The sequence below is a fragment of the Hemicordylus capensis genome, chromosome 3 (genome assembly GCF_027244095.1).
Source record: "Hemicordylus capensis ecotype Gifberg chromosome 3, rHemCap1.1.pri, whole genome shotgun sequence".
Taxonomy (NCBI): Eukaryota; Metazoa; Chordata; class Lepidosauria; order Squamata; family Cordylidae; genus Hemicordylus; species Hemicordylus capensis.
In genome coordinates this window covers 232,324,212-232,350,179 of record NC_069659.1, presented here as the reverse complement: position 1 = coordinate 232,350,179, position 25,968 = coordinate 232,324,212, and the positions used below count along the sequence as shown (strand labels likewise).

Genomic DNA, 25,968 nt, shown 5'->3' with positions numbered 1-25,968 from the left:
GAGGAGTTTCCTCCCTTATCTCTGGTTTGGGGTGAAATCCCAAATCCAGAGGTAATGGAGGCGGGAACAGACCCTCAGTTGGGTGAGTGGAACTCACTACAAACTGAGGGTTCATTCCCAGGTTTGGGGGCAAAATCAGAACCCTGGTTGGGTCCGGGAACTCCAGTTCTGATAATTCAGAAATCACAGGGGGTGAACCAGTGTTGAGCATCTCCGTTTTGGCATGATGTCTGGAGGCGGCCTATATCTTCTGCAGTGACAGAAGAACCAAGGAATCTTTTCAGTAGAAAATAAAACCAAATTAGATGGGGCACTGGGAGACCTGTGTGTCAGGTAGATTTGCCATCTACAAAACATGTGTGTGAGAAAGATACATATAGTGTGTGTGTGTGTGTGTGTGTGTGTGTGTGTGTGTGTGTGTGTGTGTATTAGAAAGCATACTCAACTCTATCCCTGCTCACATTTTGTCCTGCACTGTTCCTTCACTACTGATTTTCTCGGCCATGAAGGGGGTGCTCTGGGATGAGATATAACCTTGCTAAGAAAAAAACACCTTGGGAGTTTGTGTGTGTGTGCGTGTGTGTGTGTGTGTGCGCGTGCCCATAGTCCCCTCCTATTAGCTTCTACTGAGCTTTAAACTGGTCCTTCACCTTCTCCATATACTTCTAAGGATTCAGCACAACCTGTGTTGGGTTGTTTGGCTATCACATTCAGTTTGTAACAGCAAAGACTGCAGAGAGCATTTCATTGCCAAATCATGCTGGAAGTTAAATAAAACAGGCTGTTCAAAATGTTAGGTGCTTTTATGGACTATGCATTACATCTAGAGCACCATAATGCATCCATGACTCAAAAAAATCTCCCAAGTAATAATCAACCATGCAAAAACAAACAAACAAACAAAACAGTCCCAATAAATTACCTGCTACTGATGCATTAAAAGGACCCCCCACCCCCAAACCCCTACTTGGTTAATGGCTAAACACATATTTTTCCAGGATTTGGTCTGAAATGCTGGGTGCAGCAGTTGCTCACTAACTCAGATTTTTCTGATTTCTTGTTTCAAAATATTAGTTGCCATTCAGTATAAAATACTTCTGAATGGCATTGTGGATCTCATTGTTTTAAATTACTCTCTTACTGTCTTTCTGGGACTATCTGTTTTTCTTGTTGTAAATTCTCTAAATTCTCTGCCCAAATGTAAAACCAACTGAAAAAATATCCAGATCTTGTTAGCGAACAACTTGTGGAGTAATCTGAATGCTATATAAGCTTTTATGGTTATCAAGAGGAAGTTATGGAGCAAAACCAAAAGGTGGAATGATTAAGTATATTATGTCATCCTTGGAGCAGTGATAAAACTGAGAGCTAGCACTCATCGTATCAGAGCAAGCCTTAAACTCTCATTACTTCAGCAGGCATAATATCACAACTTTATTTCAAGATTTATCAGAGATTTTAATAACTTTGTATTGCTGCTAGCCAATATTGCTGTTGGCAATAATGAGGTGGTTTGCAGGCTCCTACCTTCTTGGAAAAATATTGCTAATGTACACCAGTTTCTTCATGAGAGAACATACACACCAGGAAATGAGATTGTTCTCTCCCCCACCACCGCCCCCTGAGATGATAGAGGGAGTGCCTGCAGGACTTAGGGGAGCTGGCCTGCAACCACTACGAGGAGCCATGGTGCCATTGGGGTGGGTAAAGTAACACCCTGGCCCCCCCTTTAAAACCCCATAGGGGTCCCCTGGTGCTTGTAAAGTACCAAACTGGGCTGGTTTAAGTCAAATTGTTGCATACCCCTACAACTGATCAGTGGTACTACAGGGGTGTGCATGAAACATATGCCTGGTTCGAATCGAGTCCAAACCAGACTTGAACAGAACCGGGCATGATCAGCTTTGCCCCCGAATATACCCCTGATTTGGCTTGAATTCGGGCTGGTCCGGGTGTTCTAACAAAAAAAATCTTTTTAACAACTCACTGCCTACAAGGGGCACTGCCGTGGCTGTAGCGGGGGGGGGGTCTCCAGTGATCCCCCCTCTCCCTGCTGGCTTCCACCTCAGTCTCCAATCGGCCTGGTTCAGGCCATTTTAGTTTGTGTTTGGCCCATTCTGGGCCTCTTCATGTTGGTGGTGCCCATTTTGGAGGCCACCACACATGTGCACTGGCAATCTGCTTGGTCGGTTCATGACCCATGCCACACAGATGGTCAGTGTGCATGTGCAGCGGCTTCCGAAATGACCACTGACTGCATGAAGAGGCCCAAAATGGGCCAAACATGGACAAAAACAGCCCAAATTGAGGGGAGGGGGAATCGCCATCCCGTGGCCATGACAGTGCCCCGTGGAGGTGGTGAGGTGTTAATTTTTCTCCTTAGAACCCTGGGACATGCTGGGGGTGTTTGGATCAGGTTTGAGCCAAACCGAGTTTGGTTCGGCTTGAGGGTAAGCTCTCGATGTTGGACAGGCTTGAAGTTCGATGCTGGACAGACTTGAACTGGTTTGCACATCTCTATTGTACTACTCCTATAGTTGGGGACGGGCCTTCTCCACTGCTGCCCCAAAGTTTTGGAATGTGCTCTCTGCTGAAATAAGAGCCTCCCCATCTCTGAAAACTTTTAAAAGGGCAGTCAAGATGCATTTGTTCACCCAGGCTTTTAATTAAATATTGTTTTAATAGTTTTAACATCATTTTGAAATGTTGTTTTAAAATCTAAATTATTGTAATATTTTAACTTTTACTATATCATTTATTTTGTTTTAACTACTGTTTTAAGTTTTCTGTTGTCATTTATTTTAACTAGTTTTTAGCTTTTTGTTTGTTTCCTTGTTGTAAACCACCCAGAGACGTGAGTTTCGGGTGGTCCAGAAATATGTTGAAATAAAAATAAATAAATATAGTCATCAACTGCAATAACTTTGAAAGAGAAGATATTGAGCTTATTCACCTGGCCAGAGGCTGGGGGGGGGGGAGGCTGTGCTGAACGTACCTTCCCCCCAGATCATTTCCGTGCCCTCCTCACCAACTCCTTGCCATGTGGCTCAGCTGCACACACAAGCAGCGTTCTCAGGAGCCACACAGCTTTCTGGAGGCCATCCCCTCTGGGAATCCCCCAATGAACCGCACAATGAGTATGGTGCATTGGGGGATTCCCCTGTCAAATGGTCACTCTAGGTGCCCATCTCTGTGTCTGCTCGGGCTGCAAGCAAACTCGGGCTGAGCAAACAAACAATCCTGGCAGAAGGGTTAAGGGAGCCTTCCGGGGTTCCAAGTAGGGTTAGGCTGGGTGGGAGTGCCAAGATTGGGGGTGATTCCAGTACTCCACACAAGCAGCCCAGCCCAGGCTGGATGTCCCTAGCCTGGGTTAGGCTGTTTGTGAGAACAGCCTTATGGAGTGCTGAAGAAATTTGCCACAATGTTTGGAGAGCAGTAGCATGGGGAAAGGATGGGGAGCAAAGAGGTACCTTTTAAAAGTGGTGATTCTCTTTATTTCACAGGGGGAGAGCAGCTGGCCCTATCCATCCCCAGCACAGTATCCGTCCAGTGGCTGTTGCTATAGACATAAGACGTGTCTATCTTATGTTTCTTTTTTTAGATTGTGAGCCCTTTGGGGACAGGGAGCCATTGTCTGTCTGTCTGTATTTCTATGCAAACCACTTTGGAAACGTTTGTTGAAAAGTGGAATATAAATATTCATCTTTGTATGGTTCAAACAGAAGTACTGTGAAGCACACTTTAGATGATCCAAATATGAACATAGTATTCTCTTAAGAGAAACCACATTAGTGGGGAAATTTGTGAAATCATGATGTTCTCTTATGCAGCATTATTGTAAATGATGAGGCTCATTGACATGACTGCCATTAGTGTAGGAGGAGCACCTGGCCAGCATAGGAGAGCTGTGTGTGCTCCTGATCAGCAGTTATGTGCACCCAAACATCAAGGTAGGGGATGGGGAGTGTGATCATATGCAAGGTGGGAGCTGGGTTGGACAGCTTTTGGTCTGCCCCCGGTAAAATGCTGGGGATGGAATCTGGGTAGGGTGTGCCTGTTCTATCTAGCTCCCACCTCGTACATGATCATGCTCCCTGCCTCCTACCTTGATGTTTGGGTGCACATAGCCGTCGATTGGGAGCTCTCCCACTCTGGTCGGCTGCTCCTCCTACTCTAATGGCTGTCATGTGAATGAGCCTTAAATGCCTGCTTAGAGGCAGTAATGGGCTGGATGAGGGATAATAAACTGAAGCTGAATCCATGCAAGATGGAGGTGATCATTGTTGGGGGTCGTAATCTGCAAAATGGGATAGAACTTTCTGTTCTGGATGAGGTCACACTCCCTCAGAAAGAACAGGTTTTCAGGTTGGGAATGCTCTTGGACTCAGGTCTCACCCTGGTGCCTTAGGTTGAGGCTGTGACCAGGAGTGCTTTTTACCAACTGCGACTGATTTGACAACTCCACCTGTTTCTTGAGGAGAATTACCTGAAAACAGTGGTACATCAGCTAGTAACCTCCAGGTTGGACTACTACAATGCACTCTCTGTAGAGTTACCTTTGTACGTAGTTCAGAAACTTCAGTAAATTCAAAATGCAGCAGCCAGATTGGCCTCTGTGGTATCCCAGAGAGACCACATTATGCCTGTTCTTAAACATTTTCACTGGCTGACAATATGTTTCTGGTCAAGGTACAAAGTGCTGGTTGATACCTCTAAAGCCCTGAATGGCTTAGGTCTGGGTTACCTGAGAGAACGCCCTTCTCTACAAGATCCCCACCACTCATTAAGATAATCAGGAGGGGTCCATCTTTGGGTGCCACCAGTTCAATAGGGCATTCTCAGTTGTTGCCCTTGGGTTGTGGAACCCGCTCCCTGTGGATATGAGGATTATCTTCCTTGGAGATCTCCAGGAGAGCCTTAAAGACCCATTGTTTTAGCCTGGCTTTTAATGATATCTAGTTTTACATTTAATCAGATGTCAATGTTTTTTATTTTAATTGTTTTATTATGTGTTTTTTATTTTAATGTAAGCCACCCTGAGCCACTTTAGGAAGGGCAGTATATAAACTGAACAAACAAAACAAACAAAACTATATCCAAGTAAAGTTAGTCACAGTTAAGTACGCCTGAAATCAATGAGACAAGTTAAAAGAGACCATCTTAAGTCTCATTAATCTCAGCAGGGCTTAGTCACGACTAACTTTCTTTGGATACAACCCACTATGTTTTATCATTTGAAACTTGTATAATATTGCTTTTAGTATTTGTAAGCCACTTTGGAAAAGTGACCTGGAAATGGTAAGAAAATACTAGTTTTGAATTTTCAAAACTGGCATTTTGTTATTTATTTTATTATTTCAGTTTCTAAGAAGGCTTGGGATGGGACATTCAACCCTGCCACTTGCAGTCTGAAGTGTGCAATCTAGCCAACAATGCACACATGGTTTCCTTACCATGAAAAATAAGTGTAATTGGGAAAGAAGTGCCAGCAGTTTATAACTTTGCCACCTCCCCAAGAGTCTATTAAGCATACACAATAGCAAGTTGAAGCCCAGGAAGCAATTCAAATGTTTCTGAGTGCGCAGTTTTCACATGTCAGCTATGGCAAGTCCTGTGCACTTGGGCCTTTCTAGATCAGGACCCATGGATGCTCAACAGGTTCTTTCATTTATATTTAATAACTTGTTCTCCCAGGATCTTGGTATATATCTGTGAGCCTTGAAACTTTAGAACATATTTTGTTGCAATATGATAGTTGATCTTTCCTAGCATTTATCAAATGGCTTCTGCAAATTTGCAGTGTTTTGAGCATCATTAGTTTAGTTACTGCTGGTTAATTGAATTCATGCATCCAGATTGTAGAACCTTACACTAACTATGAGGAATTGAATCTTTCAAAAATCCATGTTTATTGGTCTTTCACTTCATTCACTGCTGATTCTCACTAGGCAAATAGGCTGGAAATATTATTTTGAAAATGTGTTTTCTGCAAAGCCACCTAAACTTTAATGGAATAATATTTTTTTTATATATATACTGAAGTCCTTTGGCCAACATTCAGACTAAAAAAACCACTGGTGCAGTGAATGTGTAGCATATGATACAAGGGAGGGGTAATTTTTGTCAATTTTTGTCTTTTCTTTCTAAAGCCACTGTGCCTCCCCCCACAATATGTCCCTGAAGGCTATGCAGCCCTCAGGGACATATTTTTGGGAGTTACAGTAGGCTTCAGAGGAAAGGGGAGATTGATGAAAAATGCCCCTCCCCCATAGCCTGTGTTGAGCATTCGCTGAACCAGGGCTTTGTTCCTCTGGATGTTGGCCACTGATTATAAAATTTCCTTTGTACAGTGTAAGTACTTTAGTTATGATTTGTTTAGAGGTAGGATTTCTTCTTATTTTTTCTATCTAATAAAAAAAACCTAATCATTCCACCATTTCTTAAACACAGCAGTAGGTAAAGAGGCTTTATTTAAGACTTACCCGGCTTCCTTTTTCACCCGGTGAGCCTTGTAAACCCTATAATATATTAATGAAAGCTTAAAAGAATATCCATTTAAAATCATTCCTCGATACCCAGAATTTCTTATTTTCTATCAGCATATATTAAACTAATGAGGAGAACATACAACATTGCCTAAAAAAACAACTCCCCCTAAACTAAAAGCTAACCTTTTAAATAGCCAATAAATAAATAGATAAATAAAAATTAAACAAATCTTAGTTTGGTTTGTTGCTGAACTTAACATTGTGTAATTCATTGCATTTATGTCCTGGCTTTCATCACAGAATCTCTGAGTGGGATTTGTGAGACAGATAATGTGAGATTACTGTGAGACAGATAATGAGATTGTTGACACGAGCAGCCTTATCCAGGCTTGCACAGCCCCAGGGCTGCTCATGTGGAGCACCGGGATTGTGCCCGATCCTGACGCTGCCCTGTCAGGTAGCCCAAGGATTTCCCCTGGTCTATTACCAAAAGTGTGCCCTTCCACCCCAGTCTCCAATCATGTGTCTGCTTGGGCTGCCTGCAGAATGAGCAGACACTGAGCTGGGCAACCAGAGCGCCTGGCTGTGGGGAAAACCCCCAATGCACTGCGCTCCTCAAGAACACCATGCTGCTTGCTGCCGCGGTGATCGTGTGCATGGCCAAGTGGTGCAGAGAGAGGATCGCCGTGTTTGTGTGGGGGAAGGTAGGTATATTCCTGCCTTCCTCCCCGCCCTTCCTAGCTGCCAGAGATTTTGCTTGTGTGAACAGCCTTAGAGACTTACTACCCAAAGCCACCTGGTGAGCTTCATGACTGAGTGGGTAGATGAACTTGCACACCTCATATCCAAATTGAATATTCTGGCTCTTTTACCATACTAGTAGTAAGGTAACTATAGTTCTAATTCAATCATATTGGGATGGAGTCAATATGAGCATTTCCTTGATATATGTTTTCCATTGGTAAAAAAATCTGTTGAAGCAGAAGCATAAATGGCTCAATGGAAGTTTCATGAAAAGTAGGGGGAAACTGAAAATCCTCTGTACTTACATGAAGCCCTGCTGGTCCTATTGGTCCTGCAGTTCCAGGATCTCCTTTACTGCCCTAAAATGAAATTAGGAAGGGAGAAATATTTCCCAATTTTGGAAGAGTATTACAGGCATAGGAGAGATACACCAACTTTGTATCCTTTATAATATCAGTTTGTTGCTAATGCAACAAAAGTACATTTTCCATTTCACATAACCTAAGCCAACATGGGAAGAGAAAGCAGATTTCTACCAATCCAAGTAAAGACTCTCAAAAGCTGTGTTTTGCTAGCTGACAGCTTAGCAACAAAATGGTGTCAATTGAGCACTTCTTATTCTGGGCATCTCTGAACAGGTATCTGATAATCATAAATATCATTCCATAAAAATAAATTAAAATAAAAAATTACATCTAAAAATAACATGGCCTCTCTCTTTGCCTCTTTTTGTTAGGGCCAAACTACATATTATGTTAAGCAAATGCTGTTTCCCCCATCCTAAATAGCTGGTGTGAGTGTGTGTGTGTGTGTGAGAGAGAGAATGACCCACCACCCCCCCAGTGCTAAAGTGGAAGAAATATGAATTGGGAAGAAGGAAACTCCGCAAAAGGAACTTTGACTCTCACTAGAGCTGCATTTTAAATGCATTAGTAATTTTATATAGGCTACGGCTTGCTTTTTCACTTGAGGTACAAATGACCAGAGTCAAACTATCATACTTCAGACACAATATGTGAAAACCCAGTTCCCTTGAGAAGTTCATAATGCTGGGGCAAGTTGAAGGAAAGAGAAGAAGATGACGACCAGCAGCAAGGTGGATGGACTCAATTACGACAGTAAAGAATGCACCACTGAGAGACTTTAAAGGCCAAGTTGAAGACAAATCATCCTGGAGAGAATCTATCTATGTGGTTGCTAAGAGTCGACACTGACTTGACAGCATTTAATCAATCAATCAATCAACAGCTTGCTTTGTCAAATACTGCTCACCCTCTCTCCTTTTGGTCCTGCTGGTCCTGGAATTCCAATTGGTCCTGGAATACCCTGCAATTTTAGGGAGAAATGAGACCATAAAACTACATCTTCATTCAAAGCAGTCAAAAACATGGGTCTTCATGAAGAAAAGAAGAGCTGAGAAGGAAATTTTAGTTGGCAAAGTATTCACATAGAATACTACAGCTTTTAGAGTTGATGCAGATAATGGATTATATATTCAAAGTGGGACTTTGTCCAAGAAGTTGAAGTTAGTATGACAGTAATGTCAAAAACACTTTTAGGTGCATTTTATGATATACATTTTTGCCTTGAATTTCCATTATCAACAAAGCTAAATGCTGTAGCAGAACTAAGGCAATGCGTGGCAATATTTTGAGTATTTTAAAAGGAGTGGGATAGGGTGGGGTAAGTTAAGTTTGCATCACTTTTTATATAGGCAGCTCATCATGCAGGTTGCCATGCCACAGGCATTAATGAAGATATAGTACATAGTACAGTACACAGTACAGTACACAGCAGAAAACATGGGAAGGATTTGTTCATTTTCGTTTTTGCAGCTGCCATTGATATACCAATCCAGGCTTCCCCAACCTGCAGCCCTCCAGATGTTGCCGAACTACAATTCCCATCATCCCAGCCACAATAAGTTGTAGCTGGGGGTGATGGGAATTGTAGTTCGGCAACATCTGGAGGGCCGCAGGTTGGGGAAGCCTGTACTAAACCATTAGTGGAGAAAGGAGAAATTCAGTGAGGGTGCCCTGTTTTTCACCCAGAAGCATCTTCCCTTTTATATGCACATCATACCAGCAGCAGTTTAGACTTCACTATGCTGGCTAATTCAACAATACATGATATATCTAGGGGTGTGCACGGAACTGATTCCAGTGGTTCAGTTCGAATTCAAACCTAATTCATACTGGACTGCCAGTATGCAAGCCGATTTGAGTTGAACTGGCCCCCAAGGGTCGAACTGGGCCAAACCGGTTCAGAATATGCTCGATTCAGTTCAAGGGGTATGCTTGTAAAGGGGAGGAAGAAGCCAAGATGGTGATGCTGCAACAGTCTCTGTTCTGAGCTCTTCAGCCTGCTAATTATTTTCCTCTTATCTTCCTCCTCCCCATGCTATTTGGAGCCTCAGAACTCATTTATATTTATTTTACATTTTTCCTTTGCTATTTGTCTGGTAGCTTGTAAAGGGGAATCCAGTAAGGATTCCCCTTTACAAGCAAGGGTGTGTGTGTTGCTGCCTTTAAAATACTTCTAATAGTGGCGGGTGGGGGGGGGGGCGGGTGGTGATAACACATCTTACTGTTGGTGGTGGAAGCTCCTCTAAACTCTGGACCAGGTCTGGTGCTCCAGCATGGCCCAGGTTCTGCGCATGCATGGAACCGGAACTGCATGTATGGAGGCCGGAACTGGGCCACACTGGAGTGCCAGATCCAGTCCAGAGTTTAGAGGAGCTGCCGCCGCTGCCACCGGTAAGGTGCCCTCTCGCTACCCGCCCTGGATCCCATTAGAAGTATTTTTAAGTTAGGGTTCCCCCATTTGCTTGTAAAGGGGAATCCTCACTGAATTCTTCTTTACAAGCATACCCCTCAAACTGCCAAACCAGTTCCGAACTGGTTCCTTTCGAACTGGGGCCAGTTTGGTTCAAACTCAGTCTGGCACCCCTTTTTGAACTGGCTCGGTTCTATTCGAACTGAAGTTCTGCACATCCCTAGATATAACACTTAGGCTAGTTTATACAATTGGAAGAATTAAGTGGTAGAGCTTTCCTTGGATTGTGTCACTCAGGGGCATAGCTATAATTGAACAGGGGAGGGGGACAAATGTCCCTCGGCCTTTGAGGTACAGAGGGCCTGTCAGCTGTGGCCCCCACCAAATCAGCCCCATATGATCGTTTGAATGGTCTCACTAATTTTAACATACAAGGGCACTGATCAATAGCTACTGATCACCTGAGTACTAAAAAGCCTTAATCATGAGTGCTTGCACTCTACATCTCAGCCTTCAAAAATCTCAGACAGAGAACTTGGGGTGGAGTTGACTGCCTTAGAAGTCTCAAATTTCCCAAGCTGGTTCAGTGGGCAATCCAAGGGAGAACAATCCTCAGGCTCCTTGAGGAAGATGACAGTGTCACTGACCAACTCTTCCTCTAACATCAATCATCTGGATGTCTAAGGCCTGCAACCTGAGCCTATTTAGTACACCAGCTACGCAAAACTCCTTGCCCTACCTAAAAGCCCTACCTAAAATGGCAGAAAACATTCCTAATGGATGCTCAGAAGCATCAGAATGTGAGCCTTCTAGACAGGACACTATCCTTTTAAGATCCTTCCAGTTGATGTGTAGAGCTTACATAGCCATCAGACTTGCTCCAGTATTTAAGAGTCTGGCTCTTTTTAAGAGAAATGTTTATGCTCCAGGAAAGCTTTCCTGGTCCTGCAAATTATGTTGCTGAGTTTTTGCCTCATTACTTGCAATCCATTGCTTGCTGCTTCCAACTACAGGTGGCCCTCGTTATTCGCGGGGGTTCAGTTCTCTCCTATAGGCACGAATATGGAAATCATGAATAATGAAACCTTGAGTCAATGGGAATTGGGGGGTTAGGTTCCTTGAGCTTAAAAAAGGTCCAAAAAAGCAGAAGGGAATAAAGCATAGTCCCTTGCTCTCCAGGCCCCCAGCTCTCCAGAATCCCCCCCCCAACCTGCAAATCCTCCAAATTTTTGTGATTTTTTTCAAAAATAATTGGGAATTTTTCTTAAGAGTCACAAAATGGCTCTATGCTGCAAAATGGTGGCTGGAAATGACAACAGAAATCATTTCTGGCCACCCAGGAACCAAGGATAGGTGAATTTTGCCCATTTTTTTAAACAACAGAAACTGGGTCCCTGTGACCCAACTGTGGATACATGAAACCGTGGGTGTCGGGACTACGAATGACAAAGGCCACCTGTACTTCCATGCTGCTCCTACTTCTTCGTCCCTAGATGCCCCCAGTCTCTCTATAGGCCTCATCCAGACCAGCAGTGCAGGACACTATTAACTCTTAACTTAAATGGAACTAAGACTTGCAAAAATGAGAAATCTTCACATTTGGGCTAGATAAGTAATTCACTAAGAATGTTTTTAGTTTATCCAAGAACATGAGGAAGAAAAATAACTTCCTTACCTATTTAGGAATGTGCTCAGTAATACCACCAAATTCATTACCCCACCACCCCAGGTAAGGCCCTAAAAATCCAAGTACAAATGAACAAATCTACGTTTTTTCAAGAAGAAAACAAAACCCATACAGCTTGCTACAATAACTTGGAAGCTGAGATTTCATTGTGATTTCACATAAATCAAAGTTATAGGAACTGCATGATATATTAAAAACTAGTGGAAATAATAATTGTCAGTCTTTCATCTAGGAATTCTGAAATGCTTGGCAGAATGGATTAACGTTATTTCTTGTTTTAGAATGAGGACTTGATCAACAGAATTCAGGGATTGATAGTATTATTTTTGAGAGAGCAATCCTTGTAAACATAGGCAAGGAATGCCAGGGTATTTTAGTCACACTTCATCCATAGCTTCTCATGCATTCTTTCTACTTCACAGATCTCTACATCCCAGAAATAAGAACTCTGATATTACTCCAGGGTCAAAGAAAGGTGAGTCAACAGTCCTATATTTTTTGCTAGGTGCTATTGGCAGGAAGTGAACACCCTTCACTTTCTTATTTACTACACAAATGTGAGTAAATGTATCAGGAGTTATCTGAAAATAATTGTCTGAACTGTCATATATTGAGTAGATTTCAGTGGCAGAAACAGGAATAAACCCAGGAGGCTGGATGTGGAAGTGATGGTTAAAGTCACCAGCCTTCTTCCTAGCTCCTCTTGGGATTAACTGAATGAAACTCAGAATTACTGCCTATTGAGGTATGGGTGAAGCTGAGAAGATCATGAGAGCCTAGTTTAACATGTGACATAACATTGTTCACAAAATGGTGGTAGGTCTTATTTCCAGGTGTGTGTGTGTGTGTGTGTGTGTGTGTGTGTGTGTGTGTGTGTGAAAAGCATCCCAGGTTATAATGAGATTCATAACAGAAACTGGTTGCAATATATTGCTTATTTGTTCCTGGCATTAAAATGCACTAGAGCCTTTTGCTCATTTAAACCAAACACAAAGCATTGCTATGGCTGAGAACAAACATGAAGAGGTACTTTAAGCAAGTCTTTCATGAGGAAAGAAGACAGTGGACAGTTCACAATATGAGAACAGTAGTACACAACAATAATAATGGGTATTTGCAAAGGTTTAATTTATCACAATTGTCAAAATAGTACAAGTTTTTAAAAAGAGATTCTCTTTAGTGCTATGCCCTTGATCCCATTTGAATTTATAAATGATCTGAGTCACAACTCTGTGGTGTTTTGCCATCAAAATGTAGTATCTCACTGTTCCTACCCTACCTTTTTGGAAAGACAATAATACAGATAAGGTTGTGGCAGGACAAAGAAGACGAATCACAGTATTAGGGGATAGGAATGTAGGGTAATGGAGAAATGGAACTCACCGGTGGGCCAGGCCTGCCGTCTAAACCTGAAGCACCCTGGACAGACAGGGAAGGGTTAACAAAACAAAAGGCAAGAAGGAATGGGGGTGAGAGGGGGAAAGGAGGGGAGGGGAGTGGTGAGTGAAGCAGTGACTCAGGACAAACATATGTTCACAATAAAACAACAAAACTTGGATCTCAAGGACAGGTGATGGCACTTACAAGGAAATCAACAAAAAACAGATATTAGACATAACATGGTCTGGTTGCTTTAGGATGCCTGTGAGAATGCAGCATGCCAACATACTGTAGCAGAACAAAAAACAACACTTCCCATAATTTGCAGAACATTCTTGCTTTCTCCTCCAATATAGTGGAGGCTGTGATTGCTACAACAGAGTGGAGGATCTGTGATTTCAAAAGTGCACTGGGAAGCAATGGGAGTGACTTCTCATAAGTAATGTATTTTTGAACATAGATTTGGAAGTGATACAGTTGCTTTGAATCCCAAAATTATTGCAGGCTCTGAAAAACCAAATCCAATCCAGCAACTTTTCCTATGGAAAGATGGATCAAGTGAGGGAGCAGTAGAATCCATTTTTCAGGGGTTGAATAAAGTGGCAGGAGGTGGTTCAAAAAGGGGATGCCCAACTTTGAACACCTTTAAAGTCTTGGGGAGCTATCCAGCAAAAGTTACTCATGTCTGTCTTATTGAAAACATGGAATGAATGAGCTTAAGGCTGCATATAGCTGGAGGCTTGAAGGCTTGAATGAGTTGCAGGGCCACTGGTGGGCTTGCACCTCAGCCAGGATCACATGAAACTGCTACATGCATGAATGGTACTAGAAATATAGGGTAGGCACATGGCCTGCTGCAACTTGTGTGATTATAGCAGCCCCTTTATGAGCCACCACAATTGCACAAATCACAGTCCTCAGCTGTGTAGCCCTTACATGGCTGCACCAGTTATGCATTTGGTGCCACCATTTATTTATTTATATCCCATCTTTCTATATTCCCCCCAATTCCATTTCAGAAAAACAGCCCTTTATGATTAATGGTATCAAAAACTACTGAAAGGTCCAGGAGAATCAACAGGTTAACATGCCTTCTGTCCATCTCCTGGTGCAAGTCATCAACCAGGATGTTCAAGACCCCAAAATATGGGCCAGACCACATTGAATGGATCTGAATAACAAGGCATCAGTTGTATAGGTTGGCTGAGTCAGGTGATGGTTTCTTGAGAAGGAATTTAACCATGGCTCCCTTAAGGATCACTAGGATTTCACCTTCCTTCAGGCATATAACATTGGAGACCTAGACTCCCAGTCCCATCCTAACAGATTCAATAAGCCAAGATTGTCATGGGTCATGGGTGCATTTGGTAGTTCTTGCCATTCCAAGCATCTTGCCCACATCCTCAAGTACATAAACTGAAAAGTATCCTTCAAAGGCTGACTAGGTGAAGTCCTAGTGACAATTGGAACCAGTTCTGAAATAAATTATGGCATCCAAGTCAAAGAAGATGCAGATGATTTTATCTGCAAAATACTTTGCAAACTGGTTACATCTGAGGGTTCTGCTATCTTCTCACTGGCCAGAATGTAAAAGGCAACTACTTGGCAAAGTTTCACTGCACAGCATTGCATGAACACAATGGTGCCAGAGAAGTAAGACTTCTTCGCTGTTATCTCTACCACAGATTAACTCTACTATGGGCTCTACCTGGGGTTCTGTTAGATTTAGCCTGTCTTCTAAAAGTCTATGAACATGCTTATTCAGAAGTTGACAATCCAAACTGAAATCAGATGTGAAACAGAAATCCCATGTTTGACTTCAGTTTAACCTGGAGTAACTGATGAAACCAGAGGTTGAACAAAAACAGTCACAATCTTCTGGGAAAATGCATTGAGGTGCTTTTATTAATTATTATTTATTTATTTGTTGGTTTTTTATATACTGCCCTTCCAAAATGGCTCAGGGCGGTTAAGATAATTGAATGTTAAGATACTTGAAGCAATGTTCAAGCACAAAGGTTATGAAGATGCCATACATGTATAGGTTAGTTACATGGGGCAAAACGGTATCTTGGTAATTAGCAATTGAGTACATAGGCATGATGGGATTAGGATTCAGTATTTCAAAACCTGGATCTCCTTTACTATCATGGAAAATTTAAAGATACCACATGTACCACAAACTAAATCACTTTCATCCAATCAGTTCAATGAATGAAAATCCTGCACATTCTGATGCATCATTCTGATATGTTTCCACACTGGATGTGTGATATTACACTTTATCCTTTATTGAACTCACTGAGGTTTATGTTACTAATTGTGAAGCAGAATTAGAATTTCTTTCCTAATGAACTTTCTGTGATACCCTTGGTGATAATCACAAATTAATTACGCAAATATTTGAAGTCCTATTTACAACCTGTTCCTAAAGTGTTTCATAGGCAAAACTATTGAAATTAATGGGGCTTGAAATGGAAAACCACAGTCACAGGTTTTTATATAATATGGGAGCATAGTATCCCAACAAGAAAAAAGCCTTAATTTCTTTTTGCTTAGGGATTGGTTTGCATATAGGATGTTCAGAATTTTAAAATCATGTTTTCAATAAGTCCTCTTTTAACAATTGTGGATCACTGTGTAGCTCAATAACTTTGTATTATGTAGTTCTTAGTTACTAGAGAGACTACAGTTAAGTGGCCAAGCATCAATGGTTGCTAGGAGAATTGAAACGGACCTGATACTAGGTCTGAAAACAAGGGCCATAGAGGAATTGCATCTTTGGTGCAAAGTGGTTTCAGAAATGTAGAAATACTGGGTCAAAGTAAGAATTATCAGGCCTTGTATAAATATATCATCGGAGAATGATTACTGCATTGAGAGAAAGTGCCCCAGAAGTGTTAAGAATAACGATAGTGAGGACATCTCTGTTAATAAAACCACAAACATCTATTTTAAAATGGATTGTGTGGACATTTATTGCAAAGGGACTTCTGTGTCCCTCTGTGTAATTCTCTCCTGTCACCACGAATGAGGAAATCTAAACATAACAAATAGAATTTTTCTTCCTTTATATAAACCAGAGGTACATGCAACATGAGGATGTGTGCCCTTTAACACAGTTCCGAGTAAGTTTCTTTCATGTCACTCAAATATTCACTCCAACTGAACTCCACCAACATGCAAACAATGTATTAACCATTTGTATTAGAATGTGGATGGGATGTGCTTTGGAATCTGAACTCTATTCACAATCAAAGCAATGCAGTGCAAACAGACTGCTTCCTCACTCAGGTGTGCATCTGAATATGGATCCAGCTTCTGCCTATATTGCTGGCTTCTGCCAGCAAGTAAAATATGTGTATAAGCCTGTTTACACATGCAGATTTCCAGATTGAATCTCAGAGAGATTCAATTAGGATTGTCATTGTGAATGAGCATAAATATTTGTAAAATGGTCAGTCTGTGATGTTCTTCTTAACTAGAAAAGACCTGAAGTATATGAAATTATATATTTTACTGAAGTAACTGATTAGCTGAAATTTTAATTAAAAAGTGACCACTGGAGATTGATGTTGTTCGACAAGCTTAAAAAGGGGGTAAAATACAAAGAAGGACAAACACTGCTTAAATCTAGGCAGGTTTGTAGAGTTCATTAGAACACAAGAACAGCCTTGCTGGATCAGGCCCAAAGCCTATCCAGTCCAGCATCCTGTTACCAACAGTGGCCCATCAGATGCCTCTGGGAAGCCCACAGGCACACTACAGGATACCCGCAGAAGATAAACTGCCTCTGAACATAGCCACCATGGCTAATTGCTATCAGTAGACCCATCCTCCATGAAATTGGCTAAAATCTAAGTTCATGAATTCTGTAAAATTAATTATGCAATTTTTAAATACTTGCTTTTGTCTGTGCAGGGCAGTAGGCAGTGTAGAATAGAAAGGTGCAGTAAAACACCATATAAAATAAAGATCACAGGAGTAGCAGTCATAAAATCAATAAAGTTCTCCATTATAAAAAAATGGTGGCATGCCAGGGGAGAGGGAGAAGTCTTTGCCTGGTGCTAACAGAACCAAGTTGGTGCCAGGAAAGATTCTCTGGGGAGAGTCTGCCATATTCAAGGCTTAATGAACAAGAAGGTGCTCTTCCTGGTTATCATTTGTCTAATTTCAACCCAGAGGAGGTCATCAGATGGAAAGGGGTTTGGATAGGCTTGTGTGGAAGTTGCCAGTAGTTTAGGGCTGTATAGGTGGTAAAACCAGCACTTTGAATTGTGGTTGGACATAGACTGGTAGCCAGTGTAGCTGTTTAAGGACTGGGGAGATACGCTCCATGTAGCCAATCCCAGTTATTTATTTGTCATATTTATATATACCGCCTTATATAAAATCTCAGGGCGGTTTACAAACCAAATGAACAGATTAAAATTACCATAAATAAAACATAATTTTTAGTAACCTAAAAATGCAGTTAGTAACCTAGCAGCTGCATTTTGTACTAACTGAATTTTCCAAGACAGCCCCATGTACATGCATTGCAGTAGTCCAACTGTGAGTTTACTGACAGGACATGGACAACTGTGGCCAGGCTATCTCCGTCTATGAGGGACATGAAGGACAGTGAAAGGCACTGCAAGTCACAGATGCTGTTTGGGCATCCAGTGAGAATGCAGGATCTCTCAGTACCAAGCCTAGAAACTTGATCCATTCGGACAGGGCTACTCAACTTTGGCCCACCTGCAGATGTTGGCCTACAACTCCCATATTCCCTGGCTATTGGCCACTGTGACTGGGGATTATGAGAGTTGTAGTCCAAAAACAGCTGGGGGTCCTATGTTAAGCAGGCCGCTTTAGGGGAAGCAGAACCTTGTCCAACTCCATCCAGAACAAGATGAATATTAGCTTCCTATGCAGATGAACTACCTACAGTAAAACCATCATCTTATCTGGATTGAACTTCAGTTTATTCTACCTCATCGAGTCCATTATTGTTCTCTGACACTTATTCAGTATCTTCATTGTATCATCTGAATCCAATGAAAAGGAGAAATAGAGGTGTGTATCATCAGTAAACTGATGGCACTTTACCCCAGATCTCCAAATGATACCACTCAAGCAGTTTCATGGAAAATGAGGTCTTGTGGTAGCAAGCATGACTTGTCCCCTTAGCTAAGCAGGGTCTGCCCTGGTTACATATGAATGGGAGATTTGATGTGTGAGCACTGTAAGATATTCCCCACAGGGGATGGAGCTGCTCCGGGATGAGCAGAAGGTTCCAAGTCCCCTCCCTGGCTTCTCCAAGATAGGGCTGAGAGAGATTCCTTCCTGCAATCCTGGAGAAGCCATTGCCAGTCTGTGAAGACAATACTGAGCTAGACAGACCAATGGTCTGACTCAGTATATGGCAACTTCCTATGTTCCTAGAAGTGTCATGGAACCAAGCAGTAGTCTCACAGCACTATCTTCTGGAACTGATCACCCAAGAAGGGGCCACTGGAATCCCTCAACTCTGAATGCCTACAAGAAGGATACCGTGGCTTGTCATACCGAAAGTTGCCAAAAGATCCACTAGTATTAGTAGGGTCTCATTCCCCATCTTTTTCCTGGCAAAGATCAACCATCAGGGTGACCAAGGCAGTTTCTGCGCTGAAACTAGGCCTGAAGCTAGATTGAAATTGATCCATTTAATCAATTTTACCCAAGACTGACTGGAGTTGCATGGCAACCATCCACTCAAGGATCATGCCCTAGAAGGGAATATTTGTATCTACTGTAGCTGGTAGCTGTTACAATAACAGAGATTCAAAGGAGCCTTCCTAGACAGTGGTCTCAAAGCCATTTCCTTCAAGGTGATTGGAACTGCTCCTCTCTTTAAAGCAGTGTTAATTAGCTTCTGCCAGATGCTATAAGCCACAAAGAGTAAGGGTTGAGCAAACATCTGGTCAGCTATACCACACTAAGCACCTGCACCCTGTCTATATCATCACGCCACAGCAACAGAAATTCATCCAGCAAAACAGAACCAGATTGTGACCTTAAGAACATAAGAGCAGCCCTGCTGGATCAGGCCCAAGGAAGCCCATCTAGTCTAGCATCCTGTTTCACACAGTGGCCCACCAGATGCCGCTGGAAGCCTACAGGCAGGAGTTGAGGGCATGCCCTCTCTCCTGCTGTTACTCCCCTGCAACTGGGACTCAGAGGCACCTTGACACATCTACAGACTGTGCTTCAGAAGTGGTTGCCTCCAGGCTGAAGCATTCTTAGCAAATAAACAACACTAGGCAACTGAGGATTCCTAAGCATCACCCTCCTGTTGGTGACCCTGTGATCTATTATTAGATGAGAGGGGGAAATGAGACATTAGATTGTTAGTGTGTACAATATCAGAACACTCTAAAAACAAAACATGAAGTGGGTCTGAAAGAAATTTCTAGCATCAATCTAACAAACAGACAGGGGGAAAAAACCAGGCTAAAATCATCATACAAAAGAAGGTAAGCATATGTCAACTTTGGTCCTTAGGAGACATACTGAAGCTATTCCCAGTATCCACAGAAACTGGGCTAAGGGAGCCCAGCCTGCTTCTTGTGGATCGTGAGAACCAGCGGGCGAGCCTGGTGGTTCCACGGTGGCTAGCCTGCCTAATTCCCCCTCCCCTTAAACCAGGTTAATGGAGCGAGCACTCCGTTAACCTGGTTGTTTGGGTTGTGAGACGCTGCGGTGTGGCTCTGCAATGCAGCAACTCACCAGAAGATCCCTGGCTGGGAGGTAACAAGCTTCCCAGTGTTGGTGGTCCCTCTAGAATACCCCGTGCACTCGTGTGGGGTACTTCCAGGGACTTCCAGGGGCCAGGTGGCCCCCGATGCCCACTGCCCCTACTGGCTCTGTGATGGAGCTGGTAGTCGTGTGGGTGGCGGATCCGGCTGCCCAGGGATGGCTCCCTGCTCGTCTAAGCCTGCTCTCCCCGCAGAGCCCAGTAAGTCTCTGCACACCGATCGTGTGTAGAGCCTCAACAGTTAGGAGCAATGTTATGCTATGTACCTTTATTATCCATTATAATCTTTTGAAGTTTGGAATATCCTTCTCATGTCCTGTTCAAGCTCAACAGAGCCCTCATTTCTATGTGAAGTTCAAAAGCTTGGTTCATTTTTGTATTTCCACTTATAAATTCCATTTAGCAAAAAATGCCATTTTAGCATACTTTTTTTGTTAAACCAGTTTATAAGTGGAAATCATATCATGGTGGTTTTTTTTTTTTGGTTTTTTTTTTTAAAGCATAATTAAGTGTTGAAATTGTGTTAAACAAAGACATACAACTGGTCAGCCAAACGTACCAAATGCAGATAGTGAAACAAAGGCCAGCAACAACAGATGTGGGGGGGAGTTCAATCAGACAGGTGCACAAGATGAGCTTCGGCAGTGACAGCTTCCAGGCGGTGTAGCTTGTCAGTTGTCTTCTTTAAAGCAGGTTCAAATATTTTTCTAAACTAGAACAGTTATTTCCTATCTATTTTGTTTTGATGCTCAGTATTTTTAATGCCACTGAAAACTACTGCAATAGGCTAATAGTTCTAGTAAGATACGAGAATTTTCCTTGTGGTCTATCAGCTGGCCATAATCCTTCCTGGATCATCCAGTCCATGTTTATCTTCTTGAGTTACCATCCCCCTTCCATTGCTCTGTTACTACCAGTTGGTCATCAGCACAGGTGACAGTGAAAGCAAGGCAGCTGCAATCTTCTATCCTACTTAGCACAGAGGATTTCTGCCACTAATATGGCTCCATGACTGTAAAAAGAAGGACATCCCTGTACTAAGTGTCCATGACAACATTCACTAGAGAATCACAGCTGTGGGCTCTGCATAATTGTATGGCAAGTGAGTTTGTAGCCTTTGTCTCCTTTTTGGCCTAGATTTGCAGTTTGCTTATGGCAAAAATGAGGTTCAGATAACTGGGTGGACATACCACTACAAATCTCCCAAGAGTGGACTGCATTATGGCATGGCCGACGGCAATCTAGGCATGTGCTGGAATCTACAAAGGACCCATTTGCCATGAGCAAATTTATAATCCAGGGCAAACACTGTTTGAATGGAATGACTGAAGTGATCATGTGAATTAATTCATACTAGCCAGGCTGGGTGCAGAGCATCTACGCCTCTGGTTCTTCCCCTGCTGCCACTTTCTCCCACCCACCCATCTGCCTGGCCCGCTGCCACCTTCCCCCCTCCCGCCCGCTGGCCGCCACTGTTTTCTTTTCCCGCCTTCCATTGCCATCGTTTGCTCCCCCTCCACACACACACCCGCCTGTCACCACCGTTTTCTCTGCGCTTGCCTGCCCAGCCAGGCACCGCCTTCTCCCCAACCACCTACCCGCTTGTCCGGTGCCGCTGCTTTCCTCTTCCCCTGCTGGCAGCGCGCCCGCAAACTCTTGCAAGAGCTGCCTCGCATGGGATTAGCAACGGGTATGCCATATATATATATGAATGAAATAAATTGCTTGACTAACAATGCTACAACCTACAAAGGGGGCACAGCAAAAGTTGATAGATTTCTTTGGAGAAAGAATCATGCTAGATCTTTGCATTATTTGAGCAATATTCCCTTTTTCTGTACACTAAGATGTGAGCTGTGAGTTGTTCTACTTTCTTTTTTGCATGTCCTGTAACCAGTGTGTGTGTGTGTGTGTGTGTGTGTGTGTGTGTCTTCTTGTCAGTACTTCTCAAGCAATCAAATTTTAGGGGAAGTTGCTTGAGTGACCAGAATTTTCAAGTTCAAGACAATGTTTACCGCTTCAGATGCTTCACAATGTTGTAGTTTGACATCTTCCCCTGTGTAATATTTCATGGGTAATAGTGTTAAACTAGCCAACCCCGCACACAGCATCTATGAGCTCTTTGGGGCTGGCGGTTACCTTTTTCCCCCCACCTTCTGCCCCAGTTTCCGCTTCCGGGCCCAGCTGCCTCTCCTCTCCACCCGCACTTTCTTCCCCCCATCCTGGGCCTTGTCTCCGTGTCTGGGCCGGGCCCGCCACCACCTCTGGCCTCCATGACCAGGCCCGCCGTAGTGGCGACCAGTCCTCCTGGGTGCGCCTCAGCCAATCAGGCGCATCCGCTGCCCAGCCAATCAGCTGGGCGCTGGGACGCACATTCCAAGGCACACCCAGGAGAAACAATATAATATATCTTTTCTTATTTTGGGATTACAACTTGAATTAAGAAAGGTCTCTGGAGTTCTCCTTGCTTTCTAGATACTTACGGGCAATCCCAGAGGACCTCTGTCTCCTTTCTCACCCTGGGAACCCTTTCCACCTTTCATTCCATCAATGCCTGCTTCCCCCTAAAGAAAAGATACATCAGGAGAAAAACCAACATTTAACAGGAATGTTTCTACACAAACTTTAATTACATAGCAAAAGCACCCAAGATGCAAAGGCACCCAAGAAGCAATGATCAAATAACATTTTGCACCCAATTTCACCCTCACAATAAGAGAGAGCACAAGTTGTTCAACTGAGTTTCACAGAATATATTCATAGTGTACACCAATGAAAGTGACAGGAGAATCAGCTCTATCATAAATACAGGTGGCCCTCATTATTCGCAGTCCCAGCACTTGCAGTTTCATGTATATGGAATTGGGGCCCAGTTTCTTTATCCGCAGGTTTAAAAAATAGGGAAAATGCACCTATTTGTGGTTCTTGGGCGGCCAGAAATGACTTCTGATGTCATTTCTGGCCACCATTTTGCAGCAGGGTGTCATTTTGTGGGTCTTTTAAAAAGATTTTCCCCACAAATATTTTTTTTTAAATTCTCAAGAATTTGGAGGATTTTTAATGTTTGCAGTGTGGGTGGGGAAGGGTTCTGGAGAGCTGGAGGCCTGGAGAACAAGTTATTATGCTTTATGCTCTTTATTTCTGCTTTTTTGGACCTTTTTTAAAGTCAAGGAACCTAAACCCCAATTCCCATTGATTCAAGGTTTCATTATTCACGGTTTCCATATTTGTGCCTACAGGCAAAAACGGAACCCGCGAGAATAATGAGGGCCACCTGTAAATAGATTTTATGGGAGCTCAGGTGTTTATAGTGGCAATAACAACTATGGGCCTATCCCAAGCAGTCTCAGGACTGATTAATGTTTCTGGTCACACACTTTATCTGGTCTTTCTTCTGATTAGGGTGATGTTCTGTGGGTGGGGACTCCTGTGATTTCCTCATTGTCATGAACAGACTACCATCTGGTTAAGGTTGGACTTACAACCACATCCCACTTTTGGAGGGGTGAAGAGCCTATTAGGATAGTTCGCCCAAGGAGGTTATTGGATCCAATAGGATTCCAAGAAGCTTTGGAAGGATTTAGTGTTGCTCTGCTGGTGATCCTGTTAATGCCCTGGTGGAGGATTGGAATAACATACTCACCAGGGCAATAGACATGATTGCTCCTAAGTGTCCTTTCTGACCTGCTTCAAACTGGCCCCTTGATACACAGAAGAGCTATGGGGGCTAAAGCAAGACTGCAATGGAGCATAAGTGGAGAAAGATTCAACTCAAATCCAATAGATTACAACGTAGAGAGCATTTGAAGATCTTTGCTCAGGCAAAGATGTTGTTTAGGGTTGTGGGAAGGCTAGTAAGTACTCCTCCTCCCTTGAATCAGAATTTGGAACCATCAGTTACCCACGGTGATGTTTTGAATGAGTGCTTTGTGGATAAAATCTCTCATATTCGGACCAACTTAGACTCAGACCCCACAATTACTGCAGTGTCTAACAAGTCTGTGTGGACAATACTTAGCTAGATGGACCAATGGTCTGACTCAGTATATGGCAGCTTCCTATGTTCCTATAATGCTGAGGTGCCCAGAAGCTCCTCTTATGTGGTGAGGCTGGATCAGTTTCCATTTGAGACTCTTGAGGATGTGGATAAAGTGCTTGGAACGGTGCAGCCTACCACCTGTTCTCTTGACCCTTATCCAGCATGGCTTATACTATCTGGTAAGGGGGATGTTGAAGAAGGCCTGGTAAATATTATAGATGTTTCTCTAAGGGAGGGCAGGATGATTCCTTGCCTTAAGGAGGCAATCATTAGACCTTTTCTGAAGAAGCCTGCTTTGGATCTCTCAGAGTCAAGCAACTCCAATCTTTCGTGGCTGGGCAAGGTAATTGAGCCTTGCCTGGGAGGCTAGGTGGCCTCCCAGTTCCAGGTAGTCTTGGAGGAAACTGATTTTCTAAACCCATTTCAAACTGTCCTTTGGGCGGGCTGTGGGGTGGAGACTTCCTTAGTCAGCCTGATGGATGATCTCCAATTAGGAATTGACAGAAGGAGTTGGTCGTTTTGAATTTCTCAGTGGCTTTCAATACTATCAACCATAGTATCCTTCTGGAGGATATGAAGCGGTTGTGGGTGGGAGGCACTGCTTTGCAGTGTTTCTGCTCCTACTTCTTGGGCAGATTCCAGATGGTGTCCCTTGGAGAGTTTTGCTCTTCAAAGTATTTTTTATGGTATCCCCCCGGGCTCCATATTGTCCCCAATGCTTTTTAACATCTGCCTGGAACCTCTGGGAGAGATCATCAGGAGATTTAGTGCAGGGTATTATCAATATGCTGATGACACCCAAATATCTTTCTCCATGTCAACATCATCAGTATAACCTCCTTAAATGCCTGCCTGGAGGCAGTGATCAGCTGGATGAGGGATAACAAACTGAGACTGAATTCAGATAAGATGGAGCTACTTTCGGAACTCGGGAATGATTTTGATCTGCTGTTCCAGATAGGGTCACACTTCCCCAAAAGGAACAGGTACACAGTATGGGGGTCCTTCTGGATCTAAACCTTTCCCTGGTATCCCAGGTTGAGGTGATGGCCGGAGGTGCTTTCTATCAGTTTCTGCTGATAGGCCAACTGTGTCCATTTCTTGAGATAAACTACCTTAGAACAGTGGTACATATGCTGGTAACTTCCAGACATGACTACTGAAAAGCACTCTGTGTGGGTCTGCCTTTGCACATAATCCCGAAACTGCAGTTGGTACAGAATGTGGCAGCCAAGTTGGTCTCCGGGTCATCTTGAGATTAATATGGAGAGACCATATTATACCTATACTAAAAGAGCTACACTGGCTACCAATAGGTTTCTGGGCAAAATACAGGGTGTTGGTTATAACCTGTAAAATCCTAAACAGCTTAGGCCTTGCGTATTTAAGAGAACATCTTTTTCGCCATGACCCCCACCGCCCATTGAGATCATCTGGAGAGGTTTGTTTGTGCACAAACCTTTTAACTGGACTGTGGTTTTAAATTGTTTGAAGGTTTTTATTTTTAATCTGTTTTATGTTGTAAACCACCCAGAGACAGAAGTTTGGGGCGGTATGACAATTTGAAGAATTAAATTAAATTAAATTACTTAACATATAATGATAGGGTTTCTTTCCCCCCCATGCTGCCATGTTTGGAGAAACTCTAAATTATGCAAAGCCAGTAGCCTCCAGAGCAAAGCCACTAACCATCCTACACATTTCCTTTAAAAGTGCAAAATTTGACCCAACATGATCACCCTGCAGACTTACCTTAGGTCCTGGAAGACCTTGGAGACCCTGTATTTGAAAAAAAAAACAATAAAAGAAGACAAATCATTCTTGTAGCTCAGATCTTTGGATTCTGGCTGCTATACTCCTGTCATTCTCCTCTTACATCTTCTCTAGCTAACAGCCGAATAAGAGTTCATTTACAAAGTTATGATAGATGCTACTATGTTCTGTTTGCTTGTGTCCTCACTGTTGCTATCTATAGAAACAGCTGTAGTACATCAGTAATGATGTACAAAGTTTTTCTTGTTGATTTATACTGTTCATCATATCCCTTAGAAACATTTTAATTAATTTGTATATATAC

At 42.9% G+C, this 25,968-nt stretch overlaps 1 protein-coding gene across 11 annotated transcripts in view; it reads right to left on the bottom strand.

Moving 5' to 3' along the window:
* The window catches only part of COL13A1 (collagen type XIII alpha 1 chain), a 184,874-nt gene that overhangs the window by 21,232 nt on the left and 137,674 nt on the right, over positions 1-25,968 (bottom strand). For 9 of the 11 annotated variants that reach the window (XM_053304228.1, XM_053304224.1, XM_053304226.1 and 6 more), the window contains 6 exons: positions 25,644-25,670; positions 22,336-22,416; positions 13,078-13,113; positions 8,505-8,558; positions 7,538-7,591; positions 6,483-6,518 (listed from right to left, as the gene is read on the bottom strand). In XM_053304228.1, the coding sequence (XP_053160203.1) occupies positions 6,483-6,518; positions 7,538-7,591; positions 8,505-8,558; positions 13,078-13,113; positions 22,336-22,416; positions 25,644-25,670 (288 nt within the window). The remainder of the gene's footprint in view (positions 1-6,482; positions 6,519-7,537; positions 7,592-8,504; positions 8,559-13,077; positions 13,114-22,335; positions 22,417-25,643; positions 25,671-25,968) is intronic. The other 2 variants (XM_053304230.1, XM_053304235.1) reach the window with 1 other exon arrangement.